This window comes from Bombina bombina, chromosome 4 (assembly GCF_027579735.1).
Source record: "Bombina bombina isolate aBomBom1 chromosome 4, aBomBom1.pri, whole genome shotgun sequence".
Classification (NCBI taxonomy): domain Eukaryota; kingdom Metazoa; phylum Chordata; class Amphibia; order Anura; family Bombinatoridae; genus Bombina; species Bombina bombina.
Genome location: NC_069502.1, coordinates 551,150,872 through 551,174,845, shown reverse-complemented (window position 1 = coordinate 551,174,845; position 23,974 = coordinate 551,150,872). Strand labels below are relative to the sequence as shown.

Genomic DNA, 23,974 nt, shown 5'->3' with positions numbered 1-23,974 from the left:
ATCTTTAGCAGAAGGGATTCACAAATTAGCGCTACCTTAATCGGGATGAAAACTGTCCGGGCAGCCTGCTGGGAGGTCCATTATTTTGCATGATTATACGGTGCACACTAATTGTGCCACCGTTACTGACAAACTAACCACGAATGAATTAAGATTGCTGTAAATTGCATGCGCACTCAGGCCACTCTACGTCACTGACCAAAGAGTTCGGGCCTCTGCTAAGCAAAGGAACACTGGAGGATTCTCTACGAGAGCGCGCACGGAGCTGCAAAAGGCGTGAGTTTAACCATCTTACGCTCATATACACAACGTTGTTGCTAAGGAAGTTCTTGGTTTTCAGCATCATTTAATAAAGTAGAAGTTTTATTATAGTATTTTGATGAGAAATTCGTCTAGTGATGCGTTTATAAAAGTGATTTTCGAGCCATACACGAAAAGCGACTTCTTTCTTATGCAGATGTACGTGGAGTTAAACTTGGACATTGGTGTAAAATATAATTAGTAAAGACTTTTTTAAATTATAAATAATAATGGATTTCTTATAAATATCACTTTTTGGAAGTTTACAAATATTATGCTATTATTGATCAAACTAAATTTTCACTTTTGTCTTTATAGCTCTCTTTATGCTATCCGGATTCAAGTACCTTTGTGTGGCTTGTAAATAATATGGCTCATTGGAAATCCAAAGAGGAGCTGGATGAGGAATTTGAACAGTTTTTAAAAGAGGTAACATTTCTTCCATATGTCCTCTCTATTGTTTTATTAGATTCGCGAAATGGTGGTTTATAATGTGCTTCTGACTTTGCAGATTTGTTCATTTTAAAAGGGTCATAAAGGCACAGTAGGAAATGCTCTTATTTAATACACTATTGGTTGCCTATAACTGTGTGTTTAACTACTAGAAAAGGGGGTTAAGGGACACTGTACCCAAATTTTTTCTTTTGTGATTCAGATAGAGCATGCAATTTTAACCCCTTAACGACCAAGGACGTACGCCACACATCCTCAAAAAAAAGACAGTTAATGACCGAGGACGTGTGGTGTACGTCCTTGGTCTGGAAAGCAGCTGGAAGCGATCCTGCTCGCTTCCAGCTGCTTTCCGGTTATTGCAGTGATGCCTCAATATGGAGGCATCCTGCAATAACCCCCCTTGGCCATCCGATGCAGAGAGAGCCACTCTGTGGCCCTCTCTGCACCGGACATCGGTGGCCAGTATCGTTGGTGGGTGGGAGCTTACGTGGGAGGCGGGTGGGCGGCCATCGGTGCTCAGTGTGGAGTGGAGGGGGGCGGGATCGGGTGCGGGAGCTACGGGGGCGCGCACGGGAGCGCGCGCGTGCACGGGGGTGGTGGGCGGGAGCGCGCACGGGGCGGGAGCGGGTGGGAACCGCTACACTACAGAAAAAAAAAGGTTAAAAATTAAAAACACCATTACTGTAAAATATCATCTAAGGGACCTGGAAGGGGTTGGGAGTTGGTCTCGGTGGGGGGGGAAAGCTACACTACAGAGAAGGGAATTTTTTTTTAAAAAAAGGCACATTTTGTTACAAAACTGGGTACTGGCAGACAGCTGCCAGTACCCAAGATGGCGCCCATTATTGCAGAGGGGAAGGGTTAGAGAGCAGTTTGGTGGGGGATCAGTGAGGTTGGGGTCTAAGGGGGGATCCTACACATCAGCATATGTAAATATGCTTCTTTTTTTTTTTTTTAAAAAAGGGCCAAATACCTTTTATTTTAGTACTGGCAGAGTTTCTGCCAGTACTTAAGATGGCGGGGACAATTGTGGGGTGGGGGAGGGAAGAGAGCTGTTTGGGAGGGAAGAGGGGGGGGTCTGATGTTTCAGGTGGGAGGCTGAGCTCTACACTAAAGCTAAAATTAACCCTGCAAGCTCCCTACAAGCTACATAATTAACCCCTTCACTGCTAGCCATAATACACGTGTGATGCGCAGCGGCATTTAGAGGCCTTCTAATTACCAAAAAGCAATGCCAAAGCCATATATGTCTGCTATTTCTGAACAAAGGGGATCCCAGAGAAGCATTTACAACCATTTGTGCCATAATTGCAGAAGCTGTTTGTAAATAATTTCAGTGAGAAACCTAAAATTGAGAAAACATTAAAGTTTTTTTTAATTTGATCGCATTTGGCGGTGAAATGGTGGCATGAAATATACCAAAATTGGCCTAGATCAATACTTGTGGTTGTCTACTACACTACACTAAAGCTAAAACTACCCCAAAAAGCTCCCTACATGCTCCCTAATTAACCCCTTCACTGCTGGGCATAATACACGTGTGGTGCGCAGTGGCATTTAGCGGCCTTTTAATTACCAAAAAGCAACACCAAAGTCATATATGTCTGCTATTTCTGAACAAAGGGGATCCCAGAGAAGAATTTACAACCATTTATGCCATAATTGCACAAGCTGTTTGTAAATAATTTAAGTTAGAAACCAAAAGTTTGTGAAAAAAATTTGTGAAAAGTGAACGATTTTTTGTATTTGATTGCATTTGGCGGTGAAATGGTGGCATGAAATATACCAAAACGGGCCTAGATCAATACTTTGGGATGGCTACTAAAAAAAAATATATACATGTCAAGGGATATTCAGAGATTCCTGAAAGATATCAATGCTCTAATGTAACTATCGCTAATTTTGAAAAGAAATGGTTTGGAAATAGCAAAGTGCTACTTGTATTTATGGCCCTATAGTTTACAAAAAAAAGCAAAGAACTTGTAAACATTGGGTATTTCTAAACTCAGGACAAAATTTAGAAACTATTTAGCATGGGTGTTTTTTGGTGGTTGTAGATGTGTAACAGATTTTGGGGGTCAAAGTTAGAAAAAGTGTGTTTTTTTTCTATTTTTTCCTCATATTTTATAATTTTTTTTATAGTAAATTATAAGATATGATGAAAATAATGGTATCTTTAGAAAGTCCATTTAATGGCGAGGAAAACAATATATAATATGTGTGGGTACAGTAAATGAGTAAGAGGAAAATTACAGCTAAACACAAACACTGCAGAAATGTAAAAATAGCCTTGGTCCCAAACGGACAGAAAATGGAAAAGTGCTGTGGTCATTAAGGGGTTAAAGGGACACTGTACCCAAAAATTTTCTTTCGTGATTCAGATTGAGCATGACATTTTAAGCAACTTTCTAATTTACTCCTATTATCAAATTTTCTTCATTCTCTTGGTATCTTTATTTGAAATGCAAGAATGTAAGTTTAGATGCCGGCCCATTTTTGGTGAACAACCTGGGTTGTCCTTGCTGATTGGTGGATAAATTCATCCACCAATAAAAACGTGCTGTCCAGAGTACTGAAACAAAAAAAAAAGCTTAGATGCCTTCTTTTTCAAATAATGATAGCAAGAGAACGAAGACAAATTGATAATAGGAGTAAATTAGAAAGTTGCTTAAAATTGCATGCTCTTTCTGAATTACAAAATAAAAAATGTGGCTTCAGTGTCCCTTTAAGCAACTTTCTAATGTACTCCTATTATCAAATTTTCTTCATTCTCTTGGTATGTTTATTTGAAAAGCAAGAATTTAAGTTTAGATGCCGGCCCATTTTTGGTGAACAACCTGGGTTGTCCTTGCTGATTGGGCAGCACCAATAAACAAATGCTGTCCATGGTTGTGAACCACAAATTTGCTGGCTCCTTAGCTTAGATGCCTTCTTTTTCAAATAAAGATATCAAGAGAATGAAGAAAAATTGATAACAGATGTAAATTAGAAAGTTGCTTAAAATTGCATGCTCTATCCGAATCATGAAATAAAAATTTGGGTTCAGTGTCCCTTTAAGTCAGCTCTGAATCAACTACACTGCTGACGCTTAGCTTATTGTAGATGCCAGTAACAAGCAGCATATGTGTGTTTCAATTGCTTGCCATCTACAGCTGAAGAGAGAGTGCATTACTGCTCCAGGGCTGGTTTAAAGTGATTGTAAAGTTGAATGATTTAAAGCCCAGTATTTAAAAAAAAAACTCTTAAAAACATAGGCACTTTAAAGGGACATAAACCAGGTTAAGATCTGTGTATATTCTAAAAGGGCCAATTAATTAAAAATAGTTTGCATAAAAAAATTGTTTAAAAACTGCTGGCAAATATTTTAAAATAATTTTCAAAAATAAGCAAAATTAATTACATAGCTAAACTGCCTGGAGCAGCCAAATCCAGCCCCCCTTATCAGTGTTTAGACACGGGCATTGTATTTCACAGCTTCTAGGCATGCTTCAGCAGATAATCCCTATGCACTTTTGCATTCTACCAAAACAACAATAGATACAGCCATAGAAGGAAATGTGTGGGGGAGTTAGAGCTTTACCATTCAGAAACTAAAAAGAAAGGGTTAATGGCGAGGCACTGCAGTATAAATTTGCAGGTAAAGTAATTAAAGTACATATTATATTGTGTCTCTCTCTATCCCAACTTGTTTTATGTCCCTTTTAAGTCATTAAACTTAAAATACTTACCTTTTTGTTACTGTAAACTTGCCGCCGATCCTCCGCCTCTATCTCCTTCAGTATTGAGCAGATTGATGATTATCCGGCTTCCTCTAATTGTTGTGTGCCTCACGAGCTGGACGCCAAAGGGGACAAACAACGATTGGAGGAAGCCGGATTCGTCATCGATCTGCTTAATACTGAAGGAGATGCGGGGGGAGGATTGTCAGTGTGTTTAAAGAAACAAAAAGGTTTTTTTTTTAAAAAGTGTAATTGTAAAGTTTAATGACATGTTTTTAAGAGTATTTTTAAATACTGGCCTTTAAATCATTCAACTTTAAATCACTTTAAAGTGAAAGTCAACCCTAGCGTTTGTGAAACGCTATGATTGGCTAGAATTGAAACAAATAAAGGGGACTTTCATTCATGAAGTATAACATACTTCATGCAGAAAGCTGCTTTATTTGTTTCAAGCGATCACCGCTCTGAGCTGCTAAGGCAGCCCCTGGCAGATAGCTGTTTTGCTAAGAGGTGACGTTTTCACCTCTTGGCAAACAGCGTGCGTGAAATTCCGCGCCATAGGGAGACAAGCCGGATTTACAGCATGGCTATTGGCTAAGAGGTGAAAACAAAACGTTAGGGTTGACTTTCACTTTACTACTTAGTTATAGGAAAAGAGTAGAGCAGTGAGAAAATGTTCAAACACATTGCAGAATTATGTCCCTTTAATAAATACATTAATGTATTATTATGCTATAATCCAAATAAATATAATGACATGGAGCTTAAAATATTTATAAGAGCCAGAGGAGTTTATTAAAGGGTCAGTAAACACCCTGAAATTACAACAATTTTCTGTTGCTATAGAATAAAATATTAGCCAAGTCTAAAGGATTTTGAAATAACATCCTTTTTACTGCAATTGTTTTTCATTTGCCAAACATCACCTGCTATTTGCCTTATTTGGAAGAGCCAATCTGGCCTTGAGTCTCCAGTCAACAAGGCTAGCCATGGTCATATTGTTAGTCTAAAATGCATTGTTTTGCAGTTGTTCTTATTTAAATCCAATTAGGAAAATGTATGCAGCAGAGTTAGCCTTGATACGTCAGCACAGAGCATTTCAAGTTCTGGGACTTAAACTCCAGCAGTTTCAAAGCTAAATTACACGAAAAGTGGACAAAATGCACAATCAAAGTATATGACATAATTGTTTACACATATTTAAGCATTGTATGTACAAAACATAAATAAATCTCAAGTTGCTTACTATCCCTTTTTAAGGGCATACAGTTGTGCTCATAAGTTTACATACCCTGGCAGAATTTGATTTCTTGGCCATTTTTCAATGAATATGAATGATAAAACAAAAACCTTTCTTTCACTCATGGTTAGTGTTTGGCTGAAGCCATTTATTATCAATCAACTGTGTTTACTCTTTTTAAATCATAATGACAACAGAAACTCCCCAAATGACCCTGATCAAAAGTTTACATACCCTGGTGATTTTGGCCTGATAACATGCACACAAGTTGACACAAAGGGGTTTGAATGGCTATTAAAGGTAACTATCCTCACCTGTGATCTGTTTGCTTGTAATTAGTGTGTGTGTATAAAAGGTCAATGAGTTTCTGGACTCCTGACAGACCCTTGCATCTTTCATCCAGTGCTGCACTGACGTTTCTGGATTCTGAGTCATGGAGAAAGAAACAGAATTGTCAAAGGATCTGTGGGAAAAAGGTAGTTGAACTGTATAAAACAGGTATATAAAACAAGGGATATAAAAAGATATCCAAGGAATTGAGAATGCAAATCAGCAGTGTTCAAACTCTAATCAAGAAGTGGAAAATGAGGCGTTTTGTTTGATAACATTTTGTTTTTTTCTTGCCATCAATTATGACCAAATTTCCTGTGCCTTTGTAGCTCACACCCCCCCCCCCCCAAAACATCAGCGATCCACCTCCGTGTTTCACAGTAGGAATGGTGTACCTTTCATCATAGGCCTTGTTGACTCCTCTCCAAATGTAGCATTTATGGTTGTGGCCAAAAAGCTCAATTTTGGTCTCATCACTCCAAATGACTTTGTGCCAGAAGGTTTGTGGCTTGTCTTTGTGCTGTTTGGCGTATTGTAAGCGGGATACTTTGTGGCATTTGCATAGTAATGGCTTTCTTCTGGCGACTCAACCATGCAGCCCATCTTTCTTCAAGTGCCTCCTTATTGTGCATATTGAAACAGCCACACCACATGTCCTGTATTTCACCTGAAGTTATTTGTGGGTTTGTCTTTGCATCCCGAACAATTTTCCTTGCAGTTGTGGCTGAAATTTTAGTTGGTCTACCTGACCGTGGTTTGGTTTCAACAGAACCCCTCATTTTCCACTTCTTGATTAGAGTTTGAACACTGCTGATTGGCATTCTCAATTCCTTGGATATCTTTTTATATCCCTTTCCTGTTTTATACAGCTCAACTATCTTTTCCCGCAGATCCTTTGACAATTCTTTTGCTTTCCCCATGACTCAGAATGCAGAATTGTCAGTGCAGCACTGGATGAAAGATGCAAGGGTCTGTCAGGAGTCCAGAAACTCATTGACCTTTTATACATACTCACTAATTACAAGAAAACAGATCACAGGTGAGGATGGTTACCTTTAATAGACATTCAAACCCCTTTGTGTCAGCTTGTGTGCATGTTATCAGGCCAAAATGACCAGGGTATGTAAACTTTTGATCAGGGTCATTTGGGTAGTTTCTGTTGTCATTATGATTTAAAAAGAGTAAACACAGTTGATTGATATTAAATGGCTTCAGCCAAACACTAACCATGAGTGAAAAAAAAGTTTTTGTGTTATCATTCATATTCTCTGAAAAATGGCCAAGAAATCATAAATTCTGCTAGGGTACGTAAACTTATGACCACAACTGTATTTACTTTAATTATAAAATGCACTATTTTGTTACACCATTTTATTTTTAAACTAATTCCCTTTTTTACAGTCTCTAACACAGGCCGAGGGGTTAAATCCATAGTCAGAATTATACACCTCAGATACCTCCTAAGCTGCTCTAAATATGGCAGCAGACATAATTAGAAGCACTTAGTAATGAAATTCCTGTTTGACTTAGCCATGTTCTTACCTGGAGCTGTAATGCACTGCATCTCAGCTTTTATTCAAACTCCCTAGACAGTTAGCAGTATGGAATCATCTGGCTGTCCTGTTTTAATTTTTGCTTTGGTATGTTACATTTTGACTTATTGAATGACTATGCAAATCCCATAAAAGCATTTGAGACCCCTGTGTCTTTTACTTTTTTACGTGTTTATCCATTTTCTTGTATCTGTAATTCAGACAGCTTAATCAGTTTAAATACTTCAACTTGATTGGGATGACTTAGAAAGGAAGCCAAAATTCACCCAAGATGCGTATGAATTTTGTCCCTTTAAGAGGAACAGGAAACCCAAAACTTTTGTTTTGTGACTTAGACAGAGCATGCAATTTTAAACAGTTTTCCAATTTATTTCTATTATTGAATTTGCTTCATTCTCTTGGTATCCTTTGTTGATAAACATACCTAGGTAGGCTCATGAGCAGCAATGCACTACTGGGAGCTAGCAGCTCATTGGTGACTGCACATATTTGCATCTTTTTATTGTCTCATTCAATGTGTTCAGCTATCTCTCAGTAGTGCATGTTCCTTCAACAAATAATACCAAGAAGGTCAGTACGCAATCGCTCCAGCTTCCGTACCACAGGGATATGTGGTGTCACACGATGATGACTTCATCAAAAAGCAGCCGTCGTGTAACCCCAGAGTAGATGCAAGGCCAAAGGAAGCGGGAACCAACCGCTCAATGTAATGCAAACAAGAAAAAGGGTGCACAGCAGGTCCAAAATGAAAACACAGGTTTATGGTAAAAATAAAACCTTGACAGACATGAACAGGTAGGTAGTCTGACGCGTTTCACGCCCCCTAGTGGTGCTTAATCATAGACTCAATAAACCTGTGTTTTCATTTTGGACCTGCTGTGGCAGCCTTTTTCTTGTTTGCAAAGAATACCAAGAGAATGAAGCAAATTTCTTCTCTTGGTATCCTTTGTAGCAAAGCAGGAAAGTAGGCTTATGAGCATGCACATGTCTGATGCACTACATGGCAGCATTTGTGCAAGAATCCTTTAAAATTGTACACATCTGCAAGAACACTAGATGGCGGAGGCATTTTCACACACTGCTGCCACATTGCTACCTATCTAGGTATGCTCTTCAACAGAGAGAATGGAGCAAATTTGATAATAGACTTAAATTGAAACAATTTTAAAATTGTATGCTCTATCGGGATCATAAAAGAGAAATGATTTAGAATGGTTATTGTGAGAACAAAACAGAGCATTTAATTTTGCAACAGAATGCACATTTAATCTGACAAATGTTATTTTCACTGTATGAAACTAACAGATACCAAAATTAAAAAGCCTACATTGTGAGTTTTATTTTGTATAATGTAGTAGAAATAAGAATTTCTTTCATGTTTTAAAATAAATCTTTTCTAATCAAAAGATTCAAAAGCTTAAAGTTCTTTTTTTGTTTAGTCTATTTCAGATGATTCTTTTGAAAGTTCCAATAAGCCTACTATACTTGATAATCTTGGAAGACAAAAAAATAAGAAACCCCTTAAAAAAGACTTTGCTCCAAGATGGACAATGGATGAAGATTCTGATGATGGAGGTAGATATTCGAAACTTAATATTTTTGTTTCATTCTGTGACTATTCCCCCCCCCCCCCACACACCCTAATAGAAACTAATAAATAATGGTTGTGATCAGGTACCACGTTATTATTTTATGTAGGATACACCCACTCTACATGCATCCACAAAAAATAGTCCTAACTGAGATAAGTTATAATGGTTTCTGTCTAGTATACGTTCTTAAAGGGAGTTTCTAACTGTAGATGAACATATATCATATGTCTACTTACCTGTGCAGTATGTAGGCCTCCCTACCAGGGAATTCAGATCCAGAATACGGGAACATTTGTCCAATAGAAAATTGGGAACACTGTCAACTCCTTTGGTACATCACTTCAAAACCAGACATAAGGAGACACAGACCTTAGTTTGGACAGTGATAGAGGTCATACAATCTAGGAAGAGAGGAGGTGACAGGGATGCCTTATTTGCTAAGCAAGAAGTATTTTGAAAACACATATTGGGAACCAGGGTGCTTTATGGATTAAACTCTGAAAATTATGTTATACATTTTTGGCAGTGAGATAAAAATCTGACCTGTAGGCTCTCAAGTCTGTGTATCCAATACCCCTTTTACAAAACATGAGATGGGGAATATTCAAATTCACATTTATTAAGTTAGAGTATTCACAAAAGGATATTAGATGATATTTACTTTAAATAATATGGTCTTATTGAAATAATGATTCCCACAAAGCTGAAGATAAGCAAGTGGAATATAGATAGGAAATATGGACATGGTTTATTGTTAAAGTGAAGGTAAAGTTATCCTTTGTTTAATCAATTTAACCATTTCTCACTATCAACTTATAATAGTCACTAAGTTTTTTTTAAATTAATATTCAAATATTTTTGTTAAAAATTAATTTCAAAATCCCTACCATTTGTCTCCCGACTCCTGCCAAGCCCTTACTTCCTTCTGCATTTTGTGACGTCTCTACGCCTCGCAAATGCGCGTGCACGACCCAGGATTAAATTGCGCATGCGTTACTCTCCTATTATTTTACAATGCGCATACGCCAATTTGCCTTGTATTATAGTATTGAATGAATAGGTATATTTATTCAGTACTATACGATCAGAGACAGGAGCTGCATTTATTGCTATCGTTGAAACGTTTCTTAAAAGCATCGATCTATTAACTCGGTTTGCCCAATTGTACTATAAAATCAATAGTACCATTGGGCAAACAGAGTTAATAGATCGATGTTTTTAAGAAACGTTTCAACAATATCAATAAATGCAGCTCCTGGCTCTGATTGTTCAGACTGTTAACAAGACGATGAGGCGATGAGGTAGACTGTGGGACGCATGCGCGAAACTGGAGCACGCTTGGTTGAGAAGATTAAGAAAAATTAAAGTGCGCATGTGGCGACGAGTAAAGGGGCGGATGAATTCGGTTGACGGCTGCCTAACGGCCTAAAAATCAATTGGATATGAAAAACGTGATGTAAAGGAGAAAAAAAAAAAGAAATTACGGGTTGAATTTGGGGATGGATATAAATAGGATTATAAAGGTAATATATTTATAACTATTTATATAAAATATGATGAATTAAAGTCATATTATTTTTAAACATTGAATGATATTCTAGATAGTGATGAGGGTAACTTTACCTTCACTTTAATAAAGATGTACATTGTAATATAGGTAATGTCCATAAGTTGGGAATCACTCTTAGATGGGTACCTGTAAAGAAACAATGAAGGGGAATAATTGAGGAAATGTACCAAGTCTGGTTGACTCTGAGTGTTAATGTTTGACAGCACAGTGAATGGATTAGTTTAGGGTTATTGGTATATGCAGTCTACCTAAGTATGTTATCTAGGATTGAACCCAGGAGTTTTGCTAGGAATTTATTTAATCATTTAATTGATTGTTTACACTCGCATTTAACACTTATAGTTTAATATAAGAATGCTTTTAAGTATAGGAATATAGGAGTATCAGTGCTATTAGATTGTAGGCACTAAAGAAATGGAGGAAGTATGCTAGTGAGGTACTTTGTTATAGCCAATGGCAGCATGTTTTAAGGTATAAAAAGTATGAGCTGATTAAAGAACCCTGACTACGGCTATTGCCGAAACACGTCAGTGAGTTACGGAGGGTCTCACCACCTACTCATCACTTTGTTGCTGATTTGGAAACCATTGTTCATTTTAACCAAATTTGTAAATAAAAGTTATATTTTATCCTGGTCAATGCAACAGTGACATTCTGTAACAAATTTGAGCATGCAAAGTTTTGCATTAGATTGTACCTATTAATATTTTTGCAATATGCACTAGATTTGTCCCGATCGTACACATTACCATGAAGCAATCAGATTCTTGCTAAAAGCCCTATTTTTATTATGTGACTGAAAAGTTCTCGACGATCACTATTGATTTTCAAAGGACTTTTCAATGTCTTTTCGAGACCAGTTTTGACTATTCAAATTCAACACCTCTAGACACTTGATAAGTCCTTACAAGGGCATTTTGGGCATCTTTGCAAGTATTTCATGGCATTATCTTGCACATGTGCAAAAGTCTCTGAAATGGCCACAAGAGACTTTTTATGTCTATTAACATGTATGGTATCAATTTATTACAGCTCCATTCATCCCTATTTTCGAAGCTGTATTAAGTGGAGTGGTAACACATTTACATATGTATATGTGTTATGTACGTGATATCCTTTACAGCTAAGGGGGGGGGGGGGGTTCTGCAGAAAAAGTCACATAAGGACCCCAACATACACAAAAGGCAAGTTTTTATTTTAATATCTGATTTCAAAGTGATGGTAAATCATATACTTTTTAAATTAAGTGCTGGAACATTCATGATGTTAAAATGTGAATGGCTTTATTAAAAATGTAATATTTTGGACATATACATATCAGAAAACATAGATTAATAATCTTTTACTTTACTATCACTTTAAGTCACTCTCGTGTTTGCCACTGACAGTACTGGCATCTTCATACCCTGGTTTTAAACGGGATCACGCAATATCAACTTTCATTGAAACCTGTTGTAATCAGTTTCTATCCATACCACTGCTCTAAACAATCTGAATGCATATTATATATTGGCATAATGGGTAGACTGTGTACCATTTGTCTGATATGTTCACTTTTAAACTTTCACAAGTATTGTATTTAACAATATTTATTTTTATTTGTTAAAGGGATGTTTCCAGCTTGGCGTGTTCTTAAAACAAGATGGTGACTGGTTTTCTATGGATAGGACTTACATATTTTCTTATACTAGAATTTACCATAACTGCAACTGTAAAGCGTGAACCCTCTGTCTTGCAGCATTGTATCTGCCTTGGAAACCTTCAAATAAGATCACACCTTTGTGACTAGGTTTTATAGTCTCCATGCATGCTAAGACCAAACATTTGTTATGACAGTGTGTTTCAAAGTGCTTGCGTCTACATTTATTGACCTTGTAGAGGAACGTGCCTTCATGATCATTAATAATTAATCAATATGCATTGCATAGTGTGGTGTTTTTTTTTGCAATTCAGAATTAACATATTTATGTCTACTTTCCATAAGTGCATACATGTTTCTTGAACAATATGGGAAAGTGTTCTGTTTAGCAATGTTTTACAAGTGGCTTATAGAGGCTGTAGCAGGTAGTTCTGAGTGACAACAGGGAATACTCACAGATCTTCCTTACTAATACTTACACATATTTTTTGAATGTTTCCTATCTAGAAATGGATGCACTTCTCAGTTTGTGTTCAAAAAGTTTGCTTTATTAAACAATGCTTCTAGCTATACAGCTGTCATTTCAGTAGCTTATTTTACCAAAGACCTTTACCATAGAGTGACTGAAGCTCCTACAATTGAAAGCTCCCTCTGCATACCCTCCTGGTACATAGTGCTTAAAGGGACAGTAAAGTAAATGTTAAACATTCAGAATTTATATAGTGTGCAGTTTTAAACAACTTTTAAATTTATTTATATTATCAATTTTGCTTGATTATCTTGGTATCCTTTTGTTAAAAAGTAAATTATAGGTGAGCTCAGGTGAGCACGTATCCTTAGCTGTCTGGCAGCAGTGTTTGCAAGAATGTTTAAAACAATTTTATACATAGTTGCAAACTCTGCTGCCATAGAGTGTGTCTAGCTTTCTATGGCAGATGTGTTTGCAACTATGTATAACATTACTATAAACATTGTTGCAAACACTGCTGCCTGATGGCTAAAGACACGTGCACACTCCTGAGTTCACCTAGGATTACTGTTTAGCAAAGAATACAAAGAGAACTAAGCAAAATTAATAATAGAAGTAAACTTGAAAGTTGTTTAAAATGTCACGCTCTATCCAATTCATTAAAGTTTAATTTTGACTTTATTGCCCCCTTATTGCGCAAATTTTTACTTCCATGTCCCATTTTGTAATTTGTGATAGTTATATTTATTAGCCAACAAGTTTCTATCTACATACCAGTATTGCACAAATATACACTCACCGGCCACTTTATTAGGTACACATTGCTAGGTTGGACCCCCTTTTGCCTTCAGAACTGCCTTAATTCTTTGTGGCATAGATTCAACAAGGTGTTGGAAACATTCCTCAGAGATTTTGGTCCATATTGACATAATAGCATCACACAGTTGCTGCAGATTTGTTGGCTGCACATCTATGATGCAAATTTTCCGTTCCACCACATCCCAAAGGTGCTCTATTGAATTGAGATCTGTGGATCCCATTGTAGAACAGAGAACTCATTGTCATGTTTAATAAACCAGTTTGAGATGATTTGAGCGTTGTGAAATGGTGCATTTTCCTGCTGGAAGTAGCCATCAGAAGATGGGTACACTGTAGTCATAAAGGGATGGACATGGTCCGCAACAATACTCAGGTAGGCATTGGCCTTTAAACAATGCTTAATTGGTACTAAGGGGCCCAAAGTGTGCCAAGAAAATATCCCCCACACCATTACACCACCACCAGCCTGAACCGTTGATACAAGGCAGGATGGATCCATGCTTTCATGTTTATGCCAAATTCTGACCCTACCATCTGAATGTTGCAGTTGAAATCGAGACTCATCAGACCAGGCAACGTTTTTCTAATCTTCTATTGTCCAATTTTGGTGAGCTTGTGCGAATTGTAGCCTCAGTTTCCTGTTCTTAGCTGACAGGAGTGGCACCCAGTGTGGTCATCTGCTGCGGTAGCCCATCTGCTTCAAGGTTCGACGTGTAGTGCGTTCAGAGATGGTATTCTGTATACCTTGGTTGTAACAAATGGTTATTTGAGTTACTGTTGCCTTTTTATCATCTCAAACCAGTCTGCACATACTCCTGACATCAACAAGGCATTGTCGTCCACACAACTGCCGCTCACTGGATATTTTCTTTTTTTCGGACCATTCTCTGTAAACCCTAGAGATGGTTATGTGTGAAAATCCCAGTAGATCAGCAGTTTTTGAAATACTCAGACCAGCCCGTCTGGCACCAACAACCATGACATGTTCAAAGTCACTTAAATTTTCTTTCTTCCCCATTCTGATGTTTGGTTTGAACTTCAGCAAGTCGTCTTCATCACATCTAGATGCCGAAATGCATTGAGTTGCAGCCGTGTGATTGGCTGATTAGCAATTTGTGTTACCAAGCAATTAAACAGGTATATCTAATAAACTGGGCGTTGAGTGTACATTTCCTTTTAGTTTTAAAACTAAAAAAAGCTGTCCCTTTAACTTTCGCTGGATGTTTTCTTCTGTTGAGTTAAAAATACACATGTATACCTAAAATATTTATTTACTAAAGTTATATTTAAACTTATTTTTTAACAGTATGTGAAAGGTTAAAGATTTACAAGAAAACTTTGCTTAAAATATTTAATCACTTCTAGTGAGATCTAGATTAACAACTTGTTTGGAAGAAAAATTGAATGGTAATACAATTAAAGACATATATTTTACTACTGGTACATATCCTCAAATCTGGAATTAGAAAATCTAGAATTATTTTGAAATTCAGACTTTTCATTTATATTGTTTTAAGGATGTGACATAATTGAAAATTACCTTTTTCCCCACCAGTAAGTTACAGTGAAAGAAACAGTGACCTTCTTGTAGAAAGCAAAGTGCCTTGTAAATAAAGACATCTGTTCCATGTTACACTCCTGCATCTCAACATCGGCTCAATCTAAGTTAGGACTCTTAGTGAATGCTCCTGTCTACATATTCAATAGAACCATATCTTATGTATGACCTCCCTATTGTTTAGAATTCCTGCTGCCTCTTCATACATGGTATATGTGTGTTGTACTTTATTGTATATTTCCATCCATGACGGAGCCCCTATCTTCCAGTATCTTGCGATACATGTTCTAGTGACTGTGCATAGAATTCTAATGAAGGTGTTAAGGTATCTATGGAAAACATCTATGGGTTCATGCAGTAGTGCCTGTTGTATGGTAAGGGTAAACTCCTCATCTATCAGCTGACCTATAAACGAAGATAGTCTCCTCCACACCTCCTGTATGATCTCACAATCCCACCACATATGTTTATATGTACTTTTTTCCCGCAGCCCCTATAGTACAAGTCGCTCCCCTGGGGATTCATACGAGAAGTCCTAACTGGGTTTAAGTACCATCGGAAGACTGTTTTCATTGTGTTTTCCTTCAGGTCAACGCTTAGTAGGCCTTTATCTCCTGACTGGAATAATGTTTCCCACTCCTGTCTATCTTTTATTATGTCTTGTTCTCGTTCCCACGTTAACATGATGTGGGTTTTAGGTGTGTTTGGGGGGGGGGGATTGAATTGCCACATAAAGCCTAAATATAGAGTGTTTGGTTGAACCTATAAGGACTGATGCCGGAGGCCTCTAACACCGTAGACACCTTGCCTGGTGCATTTTTGAGGAAGTTTCGGAGAGAGGACTGTAGCTGTAAATAAACGAACCAGGGTAACTTGAGGAGTCCAATTTTTTCCTGTAAGTGGGAAAACGACAAAACCGACCCACTCTCTAGTATGTCGGCCACTCTGTACAGGCCCTTGTTTTCCCATTTCTGTAGGTGTTTATGTTTGTCCCCCTGTAATAGATACCTAATTGGCGTTAATAAGACATTTTTGGGGAAAATATCTTCTCTCTTCCTCAGTTTCGTCCATAGTTAAATTGTTCACTCCCCAGGGACGCACACAGGTGAGCTAACATTAGCTCTAGTCTGTTGTATATTCCAAAGAATGGAGTCCGGGTCGCCCCTCCCTTCTAGTTCTGTCTCTAAAGCAATCCAATTGGTTTCCTCCGACCTCTTCAGCAACATTGCGTCCTGCGCTGCCCTAGCTGCCCTATAATAATCCATCAAATTAGGACCTATTAATTTATGATCTAACGATTTATGTTGGTGTATTAAAGACTTAGATATCCTAGCTGATTTTATCCCCCTGATAAAAGCTAAAAGATCTGTCTAGTTTGTCTATATCTGATTTGACAATCCCTATCAGCAGTGCCCTGAATAAATACAGTAGTCGGGGTAATATAGTCATTTTCACCGCCGCTAACCTTCCTAGCCATGAGAAGATATATTTGCACCATTTTGTGATGTCTTGCCTAATTTTTCGTAATAATGGTGGGTAGTTATATTTGTACAAGTGTTGTATCTGTTGCAGAAGGTTAATCCCCATGTATTTAAGTGTATGCTTGACCCATTTGAAGTCACAGTTTAATTCCAGTAGTTTCTGAGTTTGGTAAGGAATGGCTATGGGAAGAACTTCACATTTATCTAAGTTAATTTTGTAACCTGAAATAGCCGAGAAAGAGTCTAATACTGTTTATAAATTGGGTAAGGATATGAGGGGCTTTGTAATGGTTAGTAAAAATATCGTCCGCGAACAAGGCGAGTTTGTATTCTGATTGTGCTATTTTGACTCCCGCTATGTCTGGGTACACTCTTATGCTCGCTGCCAATTGGTTAAAACAGAGCGCGATTAACAGGGGAGACAGAGGGCACCCCTGTCTCGTGCCTTTAAGAATAGGGAAGGTATCAGACTTATAGCCCCCCGCAATTACCTGGGCCTGGGGAAAAGAGTAAATTGCTCGGATTGCTGCCATAAAAGAACTGTCGAAGCCCATCCTCTGTAAAACCAACATCATGTATCTCCAGTCAATTCTATTGAACGCCTTCTCCGCATCCAGCGATAACAGCAGAGAAGGCGTCCACTGTCTCTCTAAGTGATGAATGAGATTGGTGATTCTGTGTTTATTGTCTGGAGTTTCTCTATCTTTAATAAACACCACTTGATCTGGGTGTATCAAACCGGGGAGAATTACCTTTATTCGGTTTGCTATGATCTTGGTAAAAAGCTTTAAGTCCTGGCTTATAAATGATATTGGTCTGTAATTCTGGCATTTCGGGTTTGGGGATCACCACTATTTTTGCTAGCAATAACTCTCTTGGGATAGGGTTCCCTTCCAGGATATAATTACAGAATTTGGTTAGACGTGGAAACAGCTTGTAATATTCTCCCAGAAAACTGCCAGGGCCTGCCACTTTACCGGGCTTAAGGTCCTTCACTGCACTCAATACCTCTAGACTAGTGACCGGGGAATTAAGGCTATCTGTTTGGTCTTTAGTAAGTGATTTTAGTGGGCACTTTGCAAGAAACTCGTTAGTGTGCATATCCATTTCTGTGCTATGTGTGACCTTCTGTCCGTCATATAATTTGCTGTAAAATATAGCAAACTTGTCCACTATTGTCTGTGGGCTGGACGTCAGCGTCCCCTGGTCTGTCTCTATAAGAGGGATGTGGGCCATATATTTATCCGGCTTATTAGCATAAATGAAATAGTGTGCTTTCAATTTTTGGATTGCCCTTGCCGTCTGAGAGTTTAGTATCTTTGCCAGCGTGGCCTTTTTAGTCTGAAGAGTCTGTAGAGTCGTCCCCCTCCTTGTCAATTTGTGTTGTCTCTCTAGTTTGTCTATCTCTTCGTGAAGCTGTCTCATTTGTTTTCTGTGTTGTTGATTTAGTCTGGCTTTCTCCTGTATAAGTCAACCTCTTATCACCACTTTATGTGCCGCCCAAGTGTTTACGGGGTTGGTTGTAGTATCTATGTTTATCCCCCAGAACTCCACCAATGCCTGTGAGATGCTATCATACCTCTGTGGGTTTTTCAAAAGAGTTGGATCAAATGTCCATGTCTTATTACGTTGAATATCTCGCATCCCACCCAATTTTAATGATAAGATAGTGTTCTGACCACACACAAGCGTGTATAGAGGAGCTTTGAGTGGAGAATCTGGCTAACATAAACATAATCCAACCGTATGTAAGTTCTGTGTGCTGCCAAATAAAACGTAGTGTCGCTCGTCACCCCATACAGTGTGTGCCAGGTATCAATCATAGCATGTGGTGCAAGTGAGTCTTGTATCGATTTGACCAATCTATTGTGTCTGTGTTGTTTACTAGATAAGGGGACATTATTAACCGATGTATGAGGGACCATAGTAATGTTGAAGTCTCCTGCCAGTATGATTTTAGTCTGAGACCACTGTGTTAAAAGATGGGAGATGTGTCTGAAGAAATCATGTTGGTTTTCGTTGGGGGTGTATATATTACATAAAGTAACCTCTGTGTCCAGCATCTGTCCTCTGACTATGAAGTATCGGCCCCCCGGGTCCGCTATTGTGCTTTCATGAGTGAAGCTAATGGAAGAATGTATCTGGATTGAAACCCCTCTTTTCTTTGTATCTGCTGTGGCGTGATAGTGTGTATTGAAATGTTTTGCCCAGTATTTTGGGATGTTAGCCTGAAGGAGGTGTGTCTCCTGCAAAAACAGAACATTGGCATTTAGGGATGTGTATTCAGACATAGCTATTCTCCGTTTGGTGTCAGTATTGAGTCCTCTGACATTATGTGATATTAAAGGGATACTGTACCCAAAATTTTTCTTTCATGATTCAGATTGAGCATGAAATTTTAAGCAACTTTCTAATTTACTCCTATTATCAAATTTTCTTCATTCTCTTGGTATCTTTATTTGAAATGCAAGAATGTAAGTTTAGATGCTGGCCCATTTTTGGTGAACAACCTGGGTTATCCTTGCTGATTGGTGGATAAATTCATCCACCAATAAAAAAAGTGCTGTCCAAAGTACTGAAACCAAAAAAAAGCTTAGATGCCTTCTTTTTCAATTAATGATAGCAAGAGAACAAAGAAAAATTGATAATAGGAGTAAATTAGAAAGTTGCTTAAAATTGCATGCTCTATCTGAATTACAAAAGAAAACATTTGGGTTCAGTGTCCCTTTAAGTGTATATTAGACATTGTATGTATTGTCCTTATCTCTCTGCACTGCTCTGGGAGTGTTGTAAACACAGATATTTACCCTCTTGATTCTGCGCTGCTAGTCTTCGGAGCCGGGAACCTACAGGAGTGCGCCGCAAAAGCGTCGCTGAAAGGATAAAAAACATTTGGGGTAGTAAAACATGTCAAACAGGTGAAAACAATAATCAAATTCGTATCCCCAACATTGGGACAATACATTTGAAAAAAACAACTTCGTAAATGTTGGATTTTCCCCATTTGTCCCCTTACGAAGGGGAGGGCTGGGGGAGCCCGTCTAGTCACATTAATTGTATCCTAATAAAAGAGCATTAGACAATATGTGTCATACATCTGTAACCTAGCCTAAGGGACCTAGAGCAAACATCTGTATAATAAATAGCAATCAGCTCTACATTTTCACTTGTAAATTATACATAGCCTGGTTCTACCACTTAGTCATTCAGGAAGTAGTCCCAGATAAGAAAAGTCTATTTCCCCTAAGTCCCAACGGGTAAGGGGAGTTCGTTGGTTAAAGTTCTTAATCTCTGGGTTCTTTTGTCTTTAACTTCTTATGTCGGGATTTGTGCCATATTGATTGATCCTCTTGTCGTGTAGGTATAAACTTGTGTGTCAGGGATGGTTCTTTCTCAGGTAATTGGGGGATCTCCAAACCCAGCACCCCACACACTTCGGGCATATCCTCTGGCTCCTTGATGGTAATTACCTTGGTGTCCTTCGTTATGATTAAGGCAAAAGGGAAACCCTATATGTATTGTATTTGCTGTTTTTTCAACAAAGAGGTAAGGGGTCTTACTGCACTTTGTCTTTGCAAAGTCCGTAGGCTCAGATCTTGATACAATTGTATCACATTGCCTTGAAATTTGAATGTGGGTTGTTTTCTAGCAGCTTGGAGGATCTTCTCTTTGTCTGGGAAGAAAGTAATTTTAATCACTATATCCCTTGGTGGTAGACCGGACTTTGTCTTAGCTTTTAGAACTCTGTGAGCTCTCTTGAAATGGAAGGTATAGTCAGAAGGTGAGCTTGTGATCTGAGCGAAGAGTTGCGCTAAATCCTCTGAGAGGTTTGTGCAGCTGTTCACGCTGAAAGATGGCGCCCGGAGGGCCGTGCAGGGTGGAGGAGATCTATGTTAGGAGTCCGTAGCTTCGGCAAGATTTGCAAGTTCGGATGGCAGCGCTGACACCTCAGATGGCAAGTGTTTTGATTGCCTCAAGGGCAGGACGCAGGAGGGAGGGTTTCAGCTACTCCCGTTATCTCCGTCAGTGGGCCGAAGGCAAGGCCGAAACGGAACTTCCCAGCTCTCAAAAAGATCAGTGTTTCCTATGGAGATGCACCAATAGTCGCTCGGGTAGCTAATAACAGCTAGTATCAGTAGTTTTAGGGCTAATTTGTTGCTCCAAATTAACTTTAGTATACTTTATATCTCTAGTATAAGCCGGAGCTCTGTAAGAACAAGTCTTGCCTCTCAGTGAGCTAGCTCCGCCCCCTCTGGATATTTATTTAAAGGGACAGTCTAGTCAAAATTAATTAATGATTCAGATAGGGCATGCAATTTTAAAATACTTTCCAATTTATTTTTATAATTTTCTTCTCTAGGTTTTCTTTGTTTAAAGCTAAACCAAGGTAGGCTCATGCTAATTTCTAAGCTCTTGAAGGTTCGTCTTATCTTAGTGCATTTTGACAGTTTCTCCACAGCTAGACAGCGCTAGTTCACGTGTGCCATATAGACAACATTGTGCTCACTCCCGTGGAGTTACTTATGAGTCAACACTGATTGGCTAAAAAGTTGGACAAAATAACTGTAATAAGGGGGCAGTCTGTGGTGCCTTAGATACAAAAGGTAATTACAGAGGTAAACGTTTATTAATATAACGGTTGGTTATACAAAACTGGGGAATGGGTAATAAAGGGATTATCTATCTTTTTAAACAATAGAAATTCTGGAGTAGACTGTCCCTTTTAAAGCGACATTGCACTGTAACATTTTCTTCCCTTTAGTGTTTTCCCTAACTACCAATTGTACCTGCGGGAGTGTATTAAATTGTTACAAATATCTTTTTTTACCCTTATTTTGCCATTTGAAATGGCTGCCACCTATAATGAAAATATGAATGTTTTTATGCATAAAACCTATGTAAACAGGGGATAACAGTTTAAAATTAATTAATATCCCAGTGTGGCGAGGTAAAGAGAGTAAACCATTACATGCAAGTTCCACAAACTATTGTTATTTGTAAACTGGCCCCATATTCGGTAGCCCAGGATTATTATTATTATTTTATCTGTTCTACCTCCCTCTCCACACTTTTCCTTTTTTACCGTTATTCTATTTACTTTTTTACCTATGTTTCATATTCCTTTTACTTTTTTTTTTTTGTATCTTCTTTCCTACTCTGCTCTACCATCTAACAGTCATTAATTATTACTTCTCTTGCTCACTTCAAATGCCCTTTACCCATGCATTCCCTTTTTTTTCACTAAGGTCTGTATTCTTTCATACTAACACATGTCCGTGGGTCTTCAAGCATCCACCCATGACCTTGTCATTCAATAAAATGCCTTTCTTTAATACATGCATGCAAACTTTGTTTTATCATTGTTCCTTTTAACATTCTGTTTTTATTGCATTTTGTTTTCTCCACTGTTTTCTTCCTTTCACTCAGTCTTTTTTTTCCTTCCTCCTTCTGAAAGAGCCTCGTCGCAGAATATATTTAAAACAGAAGAAACATTCAAATGTTGCAGACTTTACCAGGGTTACACATGGAGAAAAGACACACAAATCAGGTCTTCATAGATATTTTGGAGTATATAGACATTTGAAGTTACTGCTGTCTTGTTTATTCTCTGACTATACATTTGTAGTTGACTTTTTGTTCAGCCTATTAAAGGGACACTGAATCAGATTTTTTTTTTCTTTCATGATTCAGATAGAGCATGCAATTTTTTAACAACTTTCTAATTTACTCCTATTATCAAATTTTCTTCGTTCTCTTGGTATCTTTATTTGAAAAAGCAGGAATGTAAGCTTAGGAGCCACAATAATTTTTGATTCAGCACCTGGGTAGCGCTTGCTGATTGGTAGCTAAATGCAACCACCAATCAGCAAGCGCTATCCATGGTGCGGAACCAAAAATGGACCAGCTTACATTCCTGCTTTTTCAAATAAAAATACAAAGAGAACAAAGAAAAATTGATAATAGGAGTAAACTAGAAAGTTGCTTAAAATTGCATGCTCTATCTGAATCATGAAATAAAAAAATTGGGTTCAGTATCTCTTTAAGTAATTTAAAGTACTGCATTCCCTGAATTTGCAAACGGCAGAAGCAAAATTGATTTATACCTTTTTTTGGAGGGGGGGGCTATACACTCCATTTGCAAATTCAGAAAAAATAATAGTTGTGGTTTGGAAATTGAATTCTGTAGTTCTGTTTGCAGTTTTGTGAGGAATTAAACAGATGAACTATCATTAATGCAAAGGACTATACATATTTTAAGCATCCTGAAGCTAAACTGATTGATTCTCTTTCAAACCAGTTTACCAAGCTGTTGGGTCTACTTTGATCAGACATTATTTGTACTTGTGCTTCTTGATTGAGTAGCATTTAGTCAGAGGCAGAGATGATATATCTTCTGAATCTATAAATTTATACTAGATTTTGCTACATAAGCTGTTCTGTATCACAGTGGATCAGCAGATCACAAAGGGAATTGGCACCTTTTAGCAAAAGACCATGTCAGCAGTTAAAGGGACAGGCTACACCAGAATTGTTATTGTTTAAAAAGGTAGATAATCCCTTTATTACCCATTCCCTAGTTTTGCACATCCAACTCAGTTATATAAATACACTTTTTACCACTGTGATTATCTTTTGTTCCACAGGATGTTAATAGACTCTCTTAACCACAAAATAAACAGCCTCTATATTGTTATATTCAATTAAGTACCCTGATGGCAATGTCTTTTTACAGGTAGACTCAATTGATATAAGTGCATGAGTTACTGGAGGTTATGCAGCTTACGCACATAAAGTTCGAGTGTACCTTGTAATTCTGTATAGAAACGTACAACTCAATTCAGATTGGCTGTACTGACAGACTCTAAGAAAATAAAAAAATCTCTTGGGAGCTAGGCGAGTCAGTAAATTGAATCAACCTGTTGCATACAAGGGGGTTACAAAAAACTTGTAGCCCTCCTTTTGCACCGGATTAATTTGCACCGTTTTACAATAGCGCCTGTAAAAAGTGTAACAAAGCTTTTTGGGTTTTTTTGTTTTTAGAAAACCAGAAGTCCGGTGAAACATATAAAGTGAATGGGGAGAGGGCTGGTGGGAGCCTTATTATTTTTTAATAAAGTTTCATTATTAATCTTTAACTGGCTCACATTGGTAGTAATAGAGCCGTTAAATTGATGCTAATATAAACACCTACGAGATGTTAATCTGATTTATAGTAGGATTTTATTTATATACAAGCTGGCAATAAGATAA

At 37.9% G+C, this 23,974-nt stretch overlaps 1 protein-coding gene across 1 annotated transcript in view; it reads left to right on the top strand.

Moving 5' to 3' along the window:
• Positions 1-328: 328 nt before the first annotated feature.
• Positions 329-23,974, top strand: part of CEP162 (centrosomal protein 162) — a 450,005-nt gene continuing 426,359 nt past the window's right edge. Inside the window, exons 1-3 of the mRNA XM_053710490.1 lie at positions 329-459; positions 619-729; positions 9,035-9,170. Coding sequence (XP_053566465.1) covers positions 670-729; positions 9,035-9,170 — 196 coding nt within the window. The 5' untranslated portion in view covers positions 329-459; positions 619-669. The remainder of the gene's footprint in view (positions 460-618; positions 730-9,034; positions 9,171-23,974) is intronic.